Source organism: Leptonychotes weddellii, chromosome 4, assembly GCF_054177405.1.
Source record: "Leptonychotes weddellii isolate Sample4059 chromosome 4, ASM5417740v2, whole genome shotgun sequence".
Classification (NCBI taxonomy): domain Eukaryota; kingdom Metazoa; phylum Chordata; class Mammalia; order Carnivora; family Phocidae; genus Leptonychotes; species Leptonychotes weddellii.
In genome coordinates, this window is record NC_138372.1 from 32,679,560 (window position 1) to 32,696,805 (window position 17,246).

The window sequence follows — 17,246 nt, forward strand, 5'->3', positions numbered from 1 at the left end:
AAGCTCTATCTTTGAGAAAATCACCTTTAATAAGAATTCATCTAAAGCTTTCATTTGAAGAAAATGGTAAGTCACCATTCTTCACACAAAACAGCCAACATAGAAGATACACACATGTAACATTCATACTACTTAATGTTATCAGTTTATTAATATGCACAAGTATGAAGTTTCCCCATATCTTCTAATACCACATGAATACTAAAAATTCAGGCTTCACTGGGGGGCGCCTGGGTGGCTCAGTCAGTTAAGCGGCTGCCTTCGGCTTAGGTCATGATCCTGGGGTCCTAGGATCGAGCCCCATGTCCGGCTCCCTGCTCAGCGGAGAGCCTGCTTCTCCCTCTCCCTCTGCCTGCCACTCTGCCTACTTGTGCTCTCTATCTCTCTGTCAAATAAATAAATAAAATCTTTAAAAAAAAAAAAAATTCAGGCTTCACTCTTTTTTTTTTAAGTTTTATAACACTGAGAAGTCTGTTCTTCATCTTCGCTATTCAACAAACATTAACTATTAAGATGTTTGTGTGATGTGTTGAGGGAGAGGTAGAAGGAGAGAACTCATTGCTTAAATAAAGGAATGTGATTTTAAAACTTGGTAAGTTTCTACTCTAAAAAATTTTACCATGTATCCTTAAAGGGATGCAGCTACCTTTTGTGCTAGAACAGCTTAAATGTAAATTCATCTTTCCCCACATGAATTTTATTATGATTTTATAACTATTCTAACTTACACACAATGCTATAAAACTTTTTAGGTGAGGATATCTTTTGTTCCCCCCAAAAATACAGATCAAAACAAATTATATATAAAAATCAACAACCGTAATACTTGTCACAATGCACTTCACAAAAGTTGTACTATAGAAAAATTTCGTAGTTTATTGATAATGTACAAGTACTCATAATTATAAACTTATTACTTGATATCTAAGCTATGAATAACTTCCTGAAATGGATCTTTTAATTATTATTGTCTTTGTAATTATACTTTTCCATGTAAGGTAGTACATAGCATTGTGGCTCTAGTCTTGAAGACTATCCAAGGACAAATTATACTTACTAGAAAATGTACAGACGAAAAATATGGGGTTATGTTGAAGTCAACTGTCATAATCTATGAAAATTTCTGGATACATATGTAAATTATAACATATGAATATATATAATATATAATATACATAAGATACATATAATAACATATAGGAATTTATATAATTAAGATATACCAGCACAGAAGGACCCTGAATGCTCTTACCTAATTTTTTAAAATCTAAATATCCAAATAAATATTTCTGCATTTAAGAGAAAAAAACTGTTAATGTTTAAAAAAACACAATTGCATTTATTTTTAACAGCATTTGTGAGATTTAATAGACATAAGAAAATGTACTGAACAAAAGGAATTGAACAGCAAAAGGAATTAGTATAAGGTAAATATCTTACAACTACAACCTAGGTTCAGTGAGAGAGCATTGTCAGACCATCCAAAGACCCCTGGGTACTTCCTCTTAGTCATGTTAATGCTTCTTTCCCCTGAATCAATCCACAGATAAATTAATTTAAAATATGATGAATTGCAAAAAAAGGTTCAACATCTTAAAACTATTAGTAAATTATAATCATCCCATTCTTATGCCATCTGTAGACTCCTAAATAAGTATTTTTTTCCAAAGTTTATACTATTGCTAATTTCCATGGACTTCTTAAACAGGTTAAAAATGCAAATACCTAAAACATATGAACACTATTACCTTCATAATACTGAGAGATCAGACTGTAAGTCTTTCACACAGCTTTAAATGTACAGATGTCCATGAAAAGACTAATTTACAATTTTCCCTTTTTAAAAGGAACAATACTTCTGATTCAGTACTGTTTTGTAGAAGAAATGTATCCTTCGAGCATTTCAGCCTATGGCTCTCCATTTGTTTACATCAAGCTGGGAAAGTTTCAGTTCTGATTCAAAATCTGATGTTTTCTACAGAGTACTTGCTTTTCAACAAGTCCATGACTTCCCATTACTGGATTCTATGTGGAAAGTAATCAGAAGTTACTAAACGTAATATACCTACTCTTTGTACGAGTCTTTTTGTTATTATCTATTTTCTTTCAAAATTTTTGTTTTGTGTTACGCTGTTTTCTTCATTTTAAAAATTTACTTATTTTTATTTTGAGGTCTTTTTGTTTTCTCTATTTAAATCTCCTTATGAATCCTTTCCTTAAAAGAATATTATTATAAAAGTACCTTAACCTTGGGGCGCCTGGGTGGCTCAGTCAGTTAAGCGGCTGCCTTCGGCTCAGGTCATGATCCTGGGGTCCTGGGATCGAGCCCCACATCTGGCTCCCTGCTCAGCGGAGAGCCTGCTTCTCCCTCTCCCTCTGCCTGCCACTCTACTTGTGCTTTCTCTCTCTCTGTCAAATAAATAAATAAAATCTTTAAAAAAAAAAACAAAACCTTAACCTCCTTTCCTTTCTAAACCATCAACCTTCAGTAACTTCCCAATTCTGAGGTTATAACTATGGCTTACCAACAGCAAGGAAATATGTAGCATTTTTAAATTAGCACCACTGAATGGGGTGCCTGGGTGGCTCAGTCGTTAAGCGTCTGCCTTCGGCTCAGGTCACGATCCCAGTGGCCTGGGATCGAGCCCCGCATCGGGCTCCCTGCTCCGCAGGAGGCCTGCTTCTCCCTCTCCCACTCCCCCTGCTTGTGTTCCCTCTCTCGCTGTGTCTCTCTCTGTCAAATAAATAAATAAAATCTTAAGTAAATAAATAAATAAATAAATTAGCACCACTGAATAATTGAGTTTGAAGTTATAAACTGAAAAACATGATTACTATCTTCCTATATACAAATCATTTCCTCACTCATCTCTTGGCAATACTTTTATAAAACCTATCATCTAAATTAAGGCACATACTCACATTTTAAGTTTAAGAGATGAGAGATGAGTCTTAATTTCACATAATAAAAGGTGATTCATGCCAAGATACAGAACTCAAAATGCTACAGAATGGAATATCCTTCTCTTTCACACTCATTAGCATAAATTAAGGTAAGAAAAATAAAGATTACACAGCTCTTGGTTCTCAAATAGCATTACCTAAAAATAAGTAATTCACTCTCCTACCTTCATCTATGAAATCCACAGTAAGAATCAGAAAATGTGCTTATGTGTCTTTTCTCCAGATCCCAAAACTATCATTTAAGAGCTAATTACCCCAATAAGCATGACGACTATCATATCAAGAAAGAAAAATGTCTGATTTAAACATTACCTGCATCACCCATAAAATCTGATTTCATTTGGAATCTGACATTATAGTCACTCACAAAATATATATCTCTTTAATAAAAACTCTTTGTGTCCCTCATTTGCTCCAAGTTTGAAAATTCTTTCAAATCCATCCCTTACTATAAAATGACCACTTAAATTGATGCTTTTCAATTTAAAATATTTTAAACAATAATCTTAAAAGTTAACTGATCTAAACTCATACAAATAAAGTTTACAGACTAATAGAGAAATGCCTACACTCACTTTCATGTTTTCAATATTTCAGTACTCAAGCTGTACACTTTAATTATCTGATTATTCAACTCATTCTTTCAAAAATACAAATGCACAAAGGACTAGCTAGACTTTTCCAAATAAAACTTTCTCAATCCACTGTCACTGTATTCTGACACAGTATAAATTTAGATAAATTTACATTTCACATTTGCAAAACAAATTGTGATACACTGTTGTTTTAAAAAGAAACAGAAGATTCAATGATCCTCAATAACCAGAAGTAGATTACTTTACATGAAACACCACAATGCACCACTCTTCAAAAGAAAAAAAAATTCAAATATATTAGTTTTACCTGGGGAAAGAGAGCTAGATGTTTGGCATGCCTGTGTATGTGTTCAGGGCTTGTTTAATTCTAAAAACCACCTTTCTCCAATTCCTTTCAAAAATCAGTATTTTTTCAATAAATATGAGCATATACTGTACAATAAAATGCATAATGCTCACGTCCAGAATGCTACAATAAACCCGAATAGAAAAAAAAAAAAAATCAGTGTTTTAATTTTCCACACAGCAATTCAATGTTAAACAATGTCATTTCCCCCCCCCTTTCTCCCTAACCATTCCACATATCAGGTCTACTCCTGTATTTGTGTATTTAGTAAGATTAACAAATTGACTAGAAGATCCAGAGGAGTAAAAGAAAAAATCATTTTTCACTTTCCCACCAACAAAAAGATAAAACAAAAGCAAATCCGAAGACTTGTTAAATGAGAAGCATCTGAAAAACCCAACGTGACCAGCTTTTGATTTACCCTAGTCTGACAAGGAAGACAGACCCCACCCCCACTCCAGATTGTGTGGCTTTTTTTTTCCTTGGGTGGGGGTGTGGAGAAGAGAGCTGTCACATTTCCATCTTCGGTTATTGTTAAGTCCACAGCCTAGATTCCCAAGTACCACTAGTCCAGGGGAAAAAAATATTAAAGCGGATAATTTTAATTGTTTGAAATGCACAGTATTTTGTTGATGTTTTTCCGATTTTAAAGTTAATTATACCCAGCTTCAATCTGCTAAGACTACAGATTGCCTTTGACAGTCTGTCCCTCAAACATTCCCTGTAAGACAGCTTGCTCCAGATTCACTAAGAATTCTCTTCTCTCTAAACTTAAATTAGAAAAACGCATTTCTGAAATTATTACATCCAAAAAGGCATTCCTCCCCATCCTTTTGCCTTTGGTGTGGGATGCAGAATTAAGAGTAAAAAAGAGATCTATTTGTTCTTCGAACAAAAAGAAATGGGGTAGAGGGCGAGTGAGGGAAAGAGCAGCAGTGGACCTGAATGAAATGTTGAGAAAAGTTTTTTATGTGACTAATGTGTCCTTCGGCAAGGGAACAAGAGTTGGGCAGAAAGCCGGAATCTCGGCCCCGGGCTCCTGCAGAGAGAAGGCACCTGCGGAAAAGAAGGCCAGGCACCAGAGAGGAGCCGGACGAGCACCTACCGACTTGCAGCACGTTCTCCACCGAGCCGCTGTCCAGCAGACGGATGCCCCGGCGGAACGGCAGCCCCTCGCCGCCGCCGCCCGCCGCTCCGGTCGCTGTGCCCAGCCCGGGGGATGCCCCCGCCGCGGCCGCCCCGGGGGCGGAGCCGGTCGGAGCTGCGGCCCCGGGGGGCGGCGGCGGCCCCTCCTCGGCCGGAGAAGCCCCCGCGGCGCCGCCAGCCGCTCCGGCGCCGGGGCCGCCACGGTACTGGAAACTGGAGTACATGCAGATCTCCCGCTCATTCCGCGGGAAAGACCAGTAGACGATGCGGCGCTGCACGGGCTCCGGGATCCGCTCGAAGCGCTCCTCCACCCTCTCGTACGCCCACTTTTCCGCCACCGTCTTGGCGGCGCAGTCCAGCAAGGACTCGGGCTGCAGGTGGGGGCGGGCCCCGGGGGCCAGGCAGCTGCCGCCGACGCCCCCCACCCCGCCGCTGGCCGCCCCGGGCGAACCGCGAGGGTGGTGAGCCTGCGGGCTGGGCCACGAGCACAGGCGCTTAGCCGGAGAGACCGGCGACGGCGAGAGCAGCTCCTCTCGCTCACCTCCTTCCGCCATTGCTGGGAACTGACTGACTGAGGCGGCGGCGGCGGCGGCGGCGGCGGCGGCGGCGGCGGCGGCGGCAGCGGCAGAGGCACCGACTGCGGCTGAGACCCCGGCCACGGCCACGCGCCCCGCGCAAGCGCCCAACTGCGGCGCCGGGGGGCGGGGCGAGCAAACCCGCGAGCCGGCCGGCCCGAGTGGAGAGCCTGGGCCGGTCCGGTGCGCGCGCCGCAAGGGCCGGCGAGGGCGTCCTGCGAACGAGCGTAAGGCGGCGCGCGCTGTCCGGGCCGCCACGGGCGCGAGAAGGGGCGGGAGCGAGCGCCGGCCGGCGGCGCGCGCCAGGCGCAGACAGCCCAGAACGCGCGCCGAGCGCTTGCGCGGGGCCGACGGCCACCTAGGGGCGAGGAGCGCCGGGCACAGTCGCCGGCCAGCGCGCCTCTAGCCCACCTGCCGCCTGGCCAGAGGGGGGTGGACTATGTGGCCAAGTGAAATGGCCAGGACGCGAGCCCTCGGAGGAGCCGCCTCCGTGAAGTTCTAAGCTTGCCGGGCAGAGGCAGAGAGAAAGTTCAAAATCAGGCTGCTGTGGTAGAAATTAACGAGACAGGAGACTGTCGCGGCCGAGCAGAGGAGACGGCAGAAAGATGCTAGGAAGACACTAGGAAAAAATCGGTAAGTTCGAGTGACGGAAACTTTCCTCACGCCGCAATAATGTAGAATAAAGTAGGCGGTCACCTCCAGAGCCGGGCAAAGTTGCACCAGCCCGTGACTGGACCGTGGGGCGCCAAGATCTCACCGCCTAGGCGGCTGCACCCTCCTAAGTCTTGGCGGGTTTAGGACCTTGCATCCTAGGAAACAAAACAATTTTTTGTGTGGGTTTGGTAGAATTTTCTGATCCCCTGCCTCCAGTCTAAATGAGGTCTTTCATGTTTCCTCACTTGGCTTTTTTTTTTTTTTACACCTTTGTATTATAACAAATTGTACGCATATTTTCATATATTTGTGTAATGTCTGACTGCCCAACTGTGTGTAAACTCCATGAGAGCCAGGATCATTTCTGTTTCCTTCTCTATAATTTATCCTCAAGTGGGTGCTCAAGAATGGCAACTTCACCGCTAACTACTCCATAAACAACGCTGAGTTATAAGCGGCAGTCTGTTGCTCAGTCAAGAAAAACTCATTACTTCAGATTTGCTGACAGATTAATCTCTACAACTTTAAAATGTTCCAAGAACTATATTAAGAGTTCCTTTAATTGCAGTTTCCCTTTGAAATGAACGAGTTCTAGGGTATAAAGTAAGAATAAGAAGAGAGTAAATGATTGGAGACAAATGAGCCAAAGTAGTTTGGTTTTGCTATAACCTCAGAATTAAAGAGCACAGGCTATAGAGGCAGAACTGGTTGTCAATCACACTTCCTACCTGTAGTGATGCTAGTCATGACTCACTTAAATGATTTGTAAAAGGGAGCTAGTAATAATGCCCATCTAACTGTTGTAAGAATTACAATTATTTCAAATTGAGTATTTATGTAGTACTCAATATCTGTTTATATCTGTAAATGGATTTATATCTATTGATATCTTATTTGGTTGTTGTGATATCTTATTTGGTTGTCTCTACTGCTCTTTAAATCTGGTACCACAATTATAGACTTCCATGGCACTTACTCTTTTCCTTCCTAGAATTTATAGTTTTTTATGGGGGAGAAGGGGGTGAGTATTTCTTTAATGCCTTTCTCCCTGACTAGACTGCATGTATGAGACGTGTAAGCGCAGAAACCATTTCTTTTTTTTTTTTTTTTTTTAAGATTTTATCTATTTCAGAGAGAGAGAATGAGAGAGAGCATATGAGAGGGGGGAGGGGCAGAGGGAGAAGCAGACTCTCTGCCGAGCAGGGAGCCCCATGCGGGGCTCGATCCCGGGATTCCAGGATCATGACCCGAGCCGAAGGCAGTCGCTCAACCAACTGAGCCACCCAGGCGCCCGCGCAGAAACCATTTCTATTTAAGGAAGGGCCTATCTTTATCACTTGCCATAATGCTTTATACATGGAAGATCTCAAAAAGTACTTGCTTTTTGAATCAATGAATATGTTACTCTGATTTAATCAACTGCTGGTAAATATGGTTAATAGAAGTTGGGACATAGGAAGAAATGTTCTTAAACATATTTATTAAAAGTTAAGTTTGAGGGGCACTTGGGGGGCGCAGTTGGTTAACTGACTCTTGGTTTCATCTCAGGTCGTGGTCTCTGGGTGGTGAGATCGAGCCCTGTGTGGGACTCTGTTGAGCACAGAGTCTGCTAAAGTTTCTGTCTTCCTCTCCCTCTGCCCCTCCCCGCCTCGCGAGCTCTCTCTCTCTCAAATAAATAAATCTTTAAAAAAAAAAAAAAAAGTTAAGTTTGATTCTTATGAGTTTGATTTAACTAGGTGCTTTTTCTTTATTTTGAGGACATTAAACAATATAGAAAAGAACACAAAAAATATAGAAAAGTATAACGAATAACATAACCTACACCCATATTCTCACCATTCAGAATTAATAATTATTACTTAATATATCAAAAGTCCACTTTAACCACCTTCATATACCATTCCCAGGAGCCAGTACAACCTTAGTTTGCAGCCCATTTTTAAATTATGTGTAAGTGTAACATTGTTCTATTTGTATCTTAATTAATTAAATGGTATCACCCTGTCTACCATCATACTGGTACCCTTCTTTTTTCAGTGCATATTGATACACAAACATCTCACTCATTCCTTTTAAGTGCTATAAAATATGCCATCTTGAGAATATATCACGTTTTATTTCAAAGCCTACCTCCACCACTTGTTAGCTATATATAAAGAAGTGACTTAAACCCTCTATGCCTCAGCTTTCGAATTTATAAAATGGGAATAATAAGGGTTCTTACCTAATAGTTTGTTTTGTAATTAATGTATGTGGTTGAATGGAATAGTACTTACCACATGGTAAGTACTCAATAAATGTTAGCTATTATTTATGTATGCATTTCACTAATGATGGATATTTATGTGTTTCCTTTATTATCATTAGTTATTATTACAAACAGTACTTCAATGACCATTCAGTGCTACAATGAACATCTTTGTCTGGATCTCCTTGTGCATATATTCTAGAATGTCTCTTCTTGGGATATAGCTAGAATAGAATTAGTAATCATAAGATAGAAACACTTTCAGTTTTGCTAAATGTTGCCAATTTGTATTCCAATGTAGTTATACCATGTATTAGTTATCAACATGGAATAATAAATAACTCGGAAACTTAGAGGTTTCAAACAACACTAGTAATTATTATCTCTCACGGTTTCTACAAGTAGGGAATTTGACAGCAACTTCACTGTGTGGTTCTAGCTCAAAATGTTCCATGAATTTGGCATTAGATGTTGGCTAAGGCTACAATCGTCTGAAGGCTTAACTGGGACTGGAGGATCATATTCCAAAGACTCACTCATATAGCTGGTAAGTTGGTGCTAGCCCTTGGCAGGAAGCCTCAGTTCCTCTTCATCTGAGCCTCTGCAATGGGCTATTTGAATATCCTTATGACATGGCTGGTTTTATCCAAAGGAATTAAGAGAGCAAGTTTAGAAGCTGCAATGCTTTTATGACCTAATCTAGGTAGAAGTCACATACCATCACTTCTACCGTATTCTATTCTCTCAGAACAGTTCTGACTCAGTGTGGGAGAAGACTCTACAAAAGCGTGAACACCAAGGAAGAGGCAAGGATCACTGAGCCATGCTGGATATTGGCTACCACAACCAACTCCCACCAGCACTGAGTGAGAATACTATTCCCCTATATTCTCACCAATATGCAATATGCAATATTATCAGACTAATAATTTTTAACAGCTTGATGAACAAGAAGTGTTTCTGTTTTATTTTTATGTGGTTACTGGTGAGGATGAGCATCATTTTACATAATTTTGGCCATAATACATCCCCTTCTGTATATTGCCTAATTACATCATTTTTTCTATTGGATTGTTTTTTTGTTGTTTTTTTTGTTTGTAGTACTTTACATGTTCTGGATAGAAATTCTTTGTTATGTGCATTGCAAATATCTTCTTCCAGTGTGTGTTTTGTCTTTTAAATTTATTATGTTTTTTATTATATTTTGCTATATTGAAATTTTAAAAAATTTTTTAAGATTTTATTTATTTTTTGACAGAGAGAGAGATAGCAAGAGAGGGAACACAAGCAGGGGGAGTGGGAGAGGGAGAAGCAGATTTCCCGCCTAGCAGGAGCCCGATGCTGGGCTCAATCCCAGGACCCTGGGATCATGACCTGAGCGGAAGGCAGACGCCTAACGACTGAGTCACCCAGGTGCCCCTGAAATTTTAAATTTTGATGACATCCAATTACCTAACTTTTAAGTTTTGCACATATTATATCTTATTTAAGAAAGCCTTACCTAGTCTATATTTTCTTCTAGTAGTTTTGAAATTTTTTCACTTTTTTGTCTTTTTTCCCATATGGAATGTTTTTTCTCTCTATGGATGTAATTTTAATTTTTTTTCATATGGGGAGAGTTGATAATTGCTCTAAAACCATTTGTCAAATAGTTCAGCCTTTCCTGAATTGGCTTGTGATATACCAAATTGTCTTATATCCATAGGTTTGTTTCTGGGCCTTTTTTTCTGTTTCACCTACCTTTTTATCACTTCCTATTACAACAATACATTTTTAATTAATAATTTAATTTGGTAATATGTAACTTTGTAAATTTGGAAATGTTTAGATAACTGGTAGGATAACTCTCCCTTCTTTGTCCTTGTTTTTCAAATTTGTTTTAGCTATCCATGTACCTCCTTATCCTTTCATGTGAAACTTATAATCAATTTTACTATGTTCCAAAAAAGTCCTGCAGGGATTTTTTTCTTGGAATTACATTGAATTTCTAGATTAACTTGGGGACAGCTAATATCATCATAATTTAGTCTTCATAAATGTAGTAATCTCTTCATTTATATGGGTCTTCTTTGCCAATCTTTTAAAAAAAACTAAATAGTTTATTATTTTTTAGTTTTTTATTTTGTGGTCTTAGTGATTGCTAGATCTTTTCCAAGATACCATTAAACAAGAAATGATTTCATTTCTGGTAGGTTAACATCCAGTTAGTAAGATAAGATGAAACACAGGAAAAGTTAAATAACAGTAAAAGACGGAAAGATTACAAAAAAGCAATAGGTACAATAAGCTTCAGAGGATTGTCAGGTGACTTGAAGAAGCAGTGATTATTTTGGGAATCAGAAGAAGCATCACTTTGAGTAGAAATTGTGAGAGGTAGCTCTACTGTAGTTTTCTTTCATCTAGATCTTGGAGAATAAGTAGGATTAAATAGGCCCAAAGGCTTAGGGAAGGAATTTAAATTGGGTTGAACTACTTCAACAGAAACCCAAAAGCTTTGAAAAGTACAAAACATTTTAATGGAACAGTTTTTTAAAATCTGTTTGACTATAAAAATGGGAAATAAAGATTAGAAGGGTCTTTGAAAGCCAAATTATGGATGATCTTAAATGCCAGGTAAGGAGTTTGAAGTTGAGTATACAGAATGAGCAATGGGAAACCAAGGTTGTTAGACATCTATATAGCATTATAAAACTGAATATAACCTATTTTCTATTTTTTCACATCTTTCCTCCCATTAGTCTGTGCTTTGTACCTAGTACATAATAGATTCTCAGTAAAAATTTCATGAATGAGTGAGTGAATGGCCTGGCTATAATGTAGAGAATCTATTTGAAGGGGAAAAAATGGAAGACATCGAAAACTCTTAGGAACCTATTCCAATAATCTGGTCATGAGTTAGTTGTTAGTGGCCTCAATTCAGATGACAGTAGGAAAAGAAAAATTTCCCTGAATAAAGTGCTTCTGAAAAAAAATAAAAACAAAAATAAATAAATAAATAAAGTGCTTCTGTCCTATTGTTCCTGAAAACTGATACAATGAATATTTATTAATATCAACACTATACCTTAGAGTAGCAGGGTGATTTTTTTTTTTTTTTGGATAGACTATGAAACTACATTTTGTGTTTTCTGGTATTTTTGCCATTTTGAAACAAATAAAATGAATAAACCATTATTTATGAGGCATTATAAGTTAAATATAGCAATGCATATTAAGTTAGTTAAGACAGTCTAGGCCTGGGAATTGATAGAGCAAACTGCCAAAAGATAAGTAAACAAGGACATCTAATAATAATGATATTTAAAATTGATACAGTGCTTTGGGGCGCCTGGGTGGCTCAGTTGGTTGGGCGACTGCCTTCGGCTCAGGTCATGATCCTGGAGTCCCGGGATCGAGTCCCGCATCGGGCTCCCTGCTTGGCGGGGAGTCTGCTTCTCCCTCTGACCCTCCCCCCTCTCATGTGCTCTCTCTCTCAAATAAATAAATGGGATCTTTAAAAAATAAATAAATAAATAAATAAAATAAAATAAAATTGATACAGTGCTTTACAGTTTTCAGCTGGGAAATAAAGCAGTGTTGAAGAAAATTCGCTGAGTTGTGTTGACCAAAAATACTAATTTAACACTTATTGCAAATCAAAATTAAAACCCTAAATGCTGCTTAGTAAACTCTATTATTCATCCCTAACTGATTAGCACCTTTATCTTCATATTACCTATGCAGAAAGGCTCGAAAAGTTGTATCTTAATCAAGGTCACTAGCAAGTAAGTGACAGAACTCAAATCCATGTTGTTGAATTCTGAGCCCAGTGAAATTTCATTTCTAGACTATATTTGTCTCACCCAAGAGCCAAAGGATTTGTAAGGATAGCATCAAAGTGAACGTATATTCTCTTTCCTGGACAGGGACTCAAATTTGGCCAGAAAGGAGCTCTCAGATTGATTCACTTAAAAGGGAATAAACAATTAGATTTCTCAGTGAAGCATGAGAACAATTCCATTGGCTATACTCAAATAGTGAAACTTAAGGAAAGAAAAAGGAAAAAGAGGGCAAGAACAAGATTAAGGAGTTGGAGAAGGTGAGAAGGAAAACTAAAAGCAGCAGTGACTTATAAGAGACAGACTATAATACATTGGAAATACCAGCAGGTGGAATAATAATGAGACCAAAAGTAAGGCCTTGTTGATATGTGGCTTGTGTGGAGTAAATACAGAGGTCAGTAGTGTTACTGAGAGCTATGTGAGGCCATTGTTGACACCTGCCAGTTCTTTTCAAGATTAGTCTAAACACTGGTTCAGATTAAAACAATATTGGCTTGTTGATGTTAACATTATTGTTCGATTGCCTTAAATACAAAAGTCAATGTAGAGCTTATAGTCCAGTTTGGGAAACAAACATTAAACAAACACATAAATATATAAATACAGGTGGTAATAATACGGTGTATAAGACATTTGTGAATATGCAAAACGTGTTTGGGAACAGCAAGTACTCTTTGTTGACTGGAACACCAAGACTGTGGTGAGAAGTAGCAGAAAAAGACTGCAAAGGAGACTTGAGAGACATCACACAAAACTTTACAATGCTAATTAAAGAATCTGAATTCTCTTAGGTTGGCTGAAGGAAGTTGAAAAAGATGTTTTGAGTAGAAGAGTAACATGATAAAAGGCAATTCAGGAAAATTAATCAGACAGAAGTGTGCAGGATGAATGGGGAGGAGAATAAGAATCTGGAGGCAGAAGATGAGTCAGGAGGCTATGGCAACATGTGAGATAGAGATGGTAAAGTCCTGTAGAGGGCATAGGGCATCTAGACCTAGGGGCTGAAATCCAGCCTGCACTCCATTTGCCCAGCCCTGCACCTAAAGGCTTGCACCTGGGTGTCTTTTTCTATTCTCACCAAGGGGCCATATAAGCAGTGGCTCCAGGCCTGTATTACTCTGTTTTATCTCTCCTCTAGTGAGAGAATTGACCCATTTCAAAAAGACTGTGGGAGTCTAAAATACTTCTTTTACAGCACTGCAATGTCCAGGGTGAAAACTAAAATATCAAAATCAATGACCAAGAAGAATATATGACATCTTACAACAGCTCTTTTGATGTCAGGAAAATTTTGAGCCAACCTTAAAAACAAATCTTTAAAGTTGCATTTGTGAAACATCCTCAACCCCTCAGGAATGGAACAAAAACCAGTGCTGAGATGAGGGTGAGGGGCAGAGTAAGACTCAGATGAAGATTTAGTCATCATCCAGCAAGCAAACCATATGCAATCCAGAGTCATTTGTTTAATAATGGAATTTATTCTAGTTTCCATTTCAAGAAGTAGAAAGTAGACACCTGTGCTTGCTGATAATGCAAGGTTTGATAGGGTATATATTAAATACTGGATGGAGTGGGGGCAGGGAAAGGTATTTGGGAAATGGAAAGGAAACCCATGATTAAAACAATATTGAACCGTTTGGATTTATTACCCAACTCTGCTATATTTCTTGTAGTAGACTTTGTGGTTGTCTTCTTCATCCATTACACCCCTCTTCTGTTGTGGAACAGCCATAAAATTAGAGGAATTTATCTCCAAGCGTTAGCCCCAACTTGTCTAATTGATTGGAATAATCCCATACCCCATTCTATAGAGATTCACTCAGAGAAAAGCAGATACAAATTAGTCAGTGAATGACATTTCCATGGTCATAGAAATTGATTCAGGAATGAGCATAACTAACTGGGGCCAATGAGACATGTGGTTTGCTAGTAATTTCCAGGAAAAAATTGTTCTTACTTTTTTATGAGAGCCTATGGAAGCAATTCTCTTAGTGTCCTGACATAGAAAAGGAGATTGTTGGTAGCATGCTATGTATACAAAGGGAAAGCTAGACTTGGGTTGGAGCTGAACACCAGAAGCCATATGGAAAAGATAGAAAATAATTAGATTTCTTTTTTTTTAAAGATTTTATTTATTTATTTGACAGAGAGAGATGGCGAGAGAGGGAACACAAGCAGGGGGAGCCGTAGAGGGAGAGGGAGAAGCAGGCTTCCCGCTGAGCAGGGAGCCTGATGCTGGGCTCAATCCCAGGACCCTGGGATCATGACCTGAGCCGAAGGCAGATGCTTAATGACTGAGCCACCCAGGCAATAATTAGATTTCTGATGACGTTGCTGAACAGCTGAATCAAACCTATTTGAAGCCCCCTTATGCCTGTTGACATCCAGTTACATGAGCCAATAATTCCCTTTATTATTTTTTCAGTAATTTATTGAGGTATAATTTACATGCGTTAAAATGAACCAATCTTAAGCATATAGCTTGATGACTTTTTACATATGTACACACTCATGGGGCCAACACACAGATCAAGATATAGAACATTTCTGTCAGGGGTGCCTGGGTGGCTCAGTAGGTTAAGTGTCTACCTTCGACTCAGGTCATGATCCTGGGGTCCTGGGATCAAGCCCCGAATCAGGCTCCCTGTTTAGCAGTGAGTCTGCTTCTCCCTCTCCCTCTGCCCCGCCCTCCCACTGCTCATGCTCATGTTCACCCTCTCTCTCTCATAAATAAAACCTTTAAAAAAAATTTTTTTTTCTATCATTCCAGAAAGTTCCCTTGTACTCTTTTCTAGTCAATATCCATTCCCCCAGAGAGAACCATTATTCACCTAAATGGAATCATAAAGTATGAATTCTTTTATGTATGGCTTTTTTCACTAAGTATGTCTTTGAGAATCATCTATGTTATTCCTGTGTATCAGCAGTTTGTTCTAATTCTCAGTAGTATTCCATTATATAAATGTAGCATACATTGCTTATCCCTTCTCTCTGTGATAGACATTTGATGTGTGTGTTAGTCAAGACAGGATTAAATGTGCACTTATTACAGGGTATGCTTGATGGGGAACATGGAGTTAGTTAGGAACTAAGGAATACTGTGAGAGCCATCAGACCTCAGTGCAGATGGAGGAGAAAGGAAAGGAAGGAAGGTTGAGTGGAAGAGTCTTAGACTGCAGTGCAGTTCTAAGAAACTTAGGCAAGACCAAAGTTACCCATCAGAACAGTCTTGCATCTCCCAGAACAGGCCTGCCTTAGTACACCTTCTACATTTAGTCAGTGGAGCAACCTGTGGAAACCATGGCCTCTGGGTGAATGCAGGGATGGATTTTAGAGCACAGCAGCTAAGATGGCCAATAAAGTATCTCACACACACACACACACACACACACACACACACACAGCCAGAGATCTAAGAAGAGCACTTTCATGGCTACCACAGTCCATCCTTGTACCTCACAGATGTACTTCTCCATGCAGGATCAGGAAGCAGATCCTCTGTTGTTCTGTAACTGAGGGGAAATTCAGAAGAGGAAGATTGGTGGAGTGAACTACAACCCTCATTGCTGAAGTTGGTCTTGGGGCCAAAACTTCATCCTCATCTTCATCCTCAACTTATCTATTCTGAATTCCCCTCACTCTCAGTTGTCACCTCAGGAGGTCTTAGAGCTTGCTTAGGAGTGTGACCCAAACCCTCAGTCCTTAGGGTTCTGAGCCCTTAGTAATCCTAGGATTGTTTCGTGTGTCTGTTCACAGTTACAGGGGCAAAGGAATACCAGAGTGTGTATATATGTCTCCTAATGTGTATATATGTATATCTTAATGGTTCTCTTTCTCTGAAGAACGCTAACGCAATAACTGTGTTCCATGTGCACATAATTCTTTCTTATCCTTTGTCTTGATTAAGATAGAAAAGAATGCATTGTCAACTCAGTGGCTACATACTGTGAACCTAAGGCTGTATTAATCTAATTTAGCAATGATACCATGTCTGGTATAGCAGTTGCACTTGGGGCTGCTAATTGGTTGAGTAATCTAACAACCAGTCTAGGTTTATGGCAATCTACAGGCATCCTGTAAAATCCCTCTAGTTTCTGGAAGGGTCACACTGGCAAATTAAATGGAGTTATAGTAGGAATAACCACTCCCTGCATCCTTTGCATCCTTTTGATCTTTAAATGTGACACTAATCTCCTCTATCCCCCCACTCCCACTCTAAGAACACACGGATTTGGGGCATTTTCAGAGGCTTACACTTGGCCTTTCCCACTAGGATAATTTATCCTACAGGCTAAGAACTCAATGTGGGAGTTACCCCTACTATCAAGTATATGAACTCCAATTATACATGCATGTTAAGGACCAGGAAAATAACTAGAAATGACTGTATGGTCTCTTGTGGACCCACTGTAGTTCAGAACTTGTCCAGGATTCCATTTATTACCTGGCCTCCGTGTGCCCCCACTCTCTAACATGGGGATCATGATGACATTTCAGATCTCTGGGTATCAATCACTATCAATTCAAATCCTGTCTCCAAAAGTCCTCAAAATATCTGGATATTCCCCTTTCCTCAGTATGTAGCTATTCAAATAGTGGCCAGAGGTTTTTGGGCAAATCATTATGACAAAATTTACTGTGGTGTGGCAGGGTCCTTCTCCCTGGGAACTCAGTCCCCTTTCAGTCAATAGGTTCCAGTCTGGAAACTGGCTCAGGTCTAGAAACAGGGCAAAAAATCATTACCTTTTTTTTTAAGATCATTATTTTTAATTGAAGTGACTTCAATTTGTTTTTGTACTTAATTTTATTATTCATAATTTTATGTTCTTTTTCCTTTTTTTTTTAAGATTTATTTATTTATTTGAGAGAGAGAGTACATGCACAGAAGGCAGGGGC

General features: G+C 39.5%; 1 protein-coding gene across 1 annotated transcript in view; it reads right to left on the reverse strand.

The window, feature by feature from the left end:
• ZSWIM5 (zinc finger SWIM-type containing 5) overlaps positions 1-5,666 on the reverse strand; it is a 189,496-nt gene extending 183,830 nt beyond the window's left edge. The window contains exon 1 of the mRNA XM_081816856.1: positions 5,012-5,666. Within this exon, the coding sequence (XP_081672982.1) occupies positions 5,012-5,606 (595 nt within the window). The 5' untranslated portion in view covers positions 5,607-5,666. The remainder of the gene's footprint in view (positions 1-5,011) is intronic.
• Positions 5,667-17,246: the final 11,580 nt, after the last annotated feature.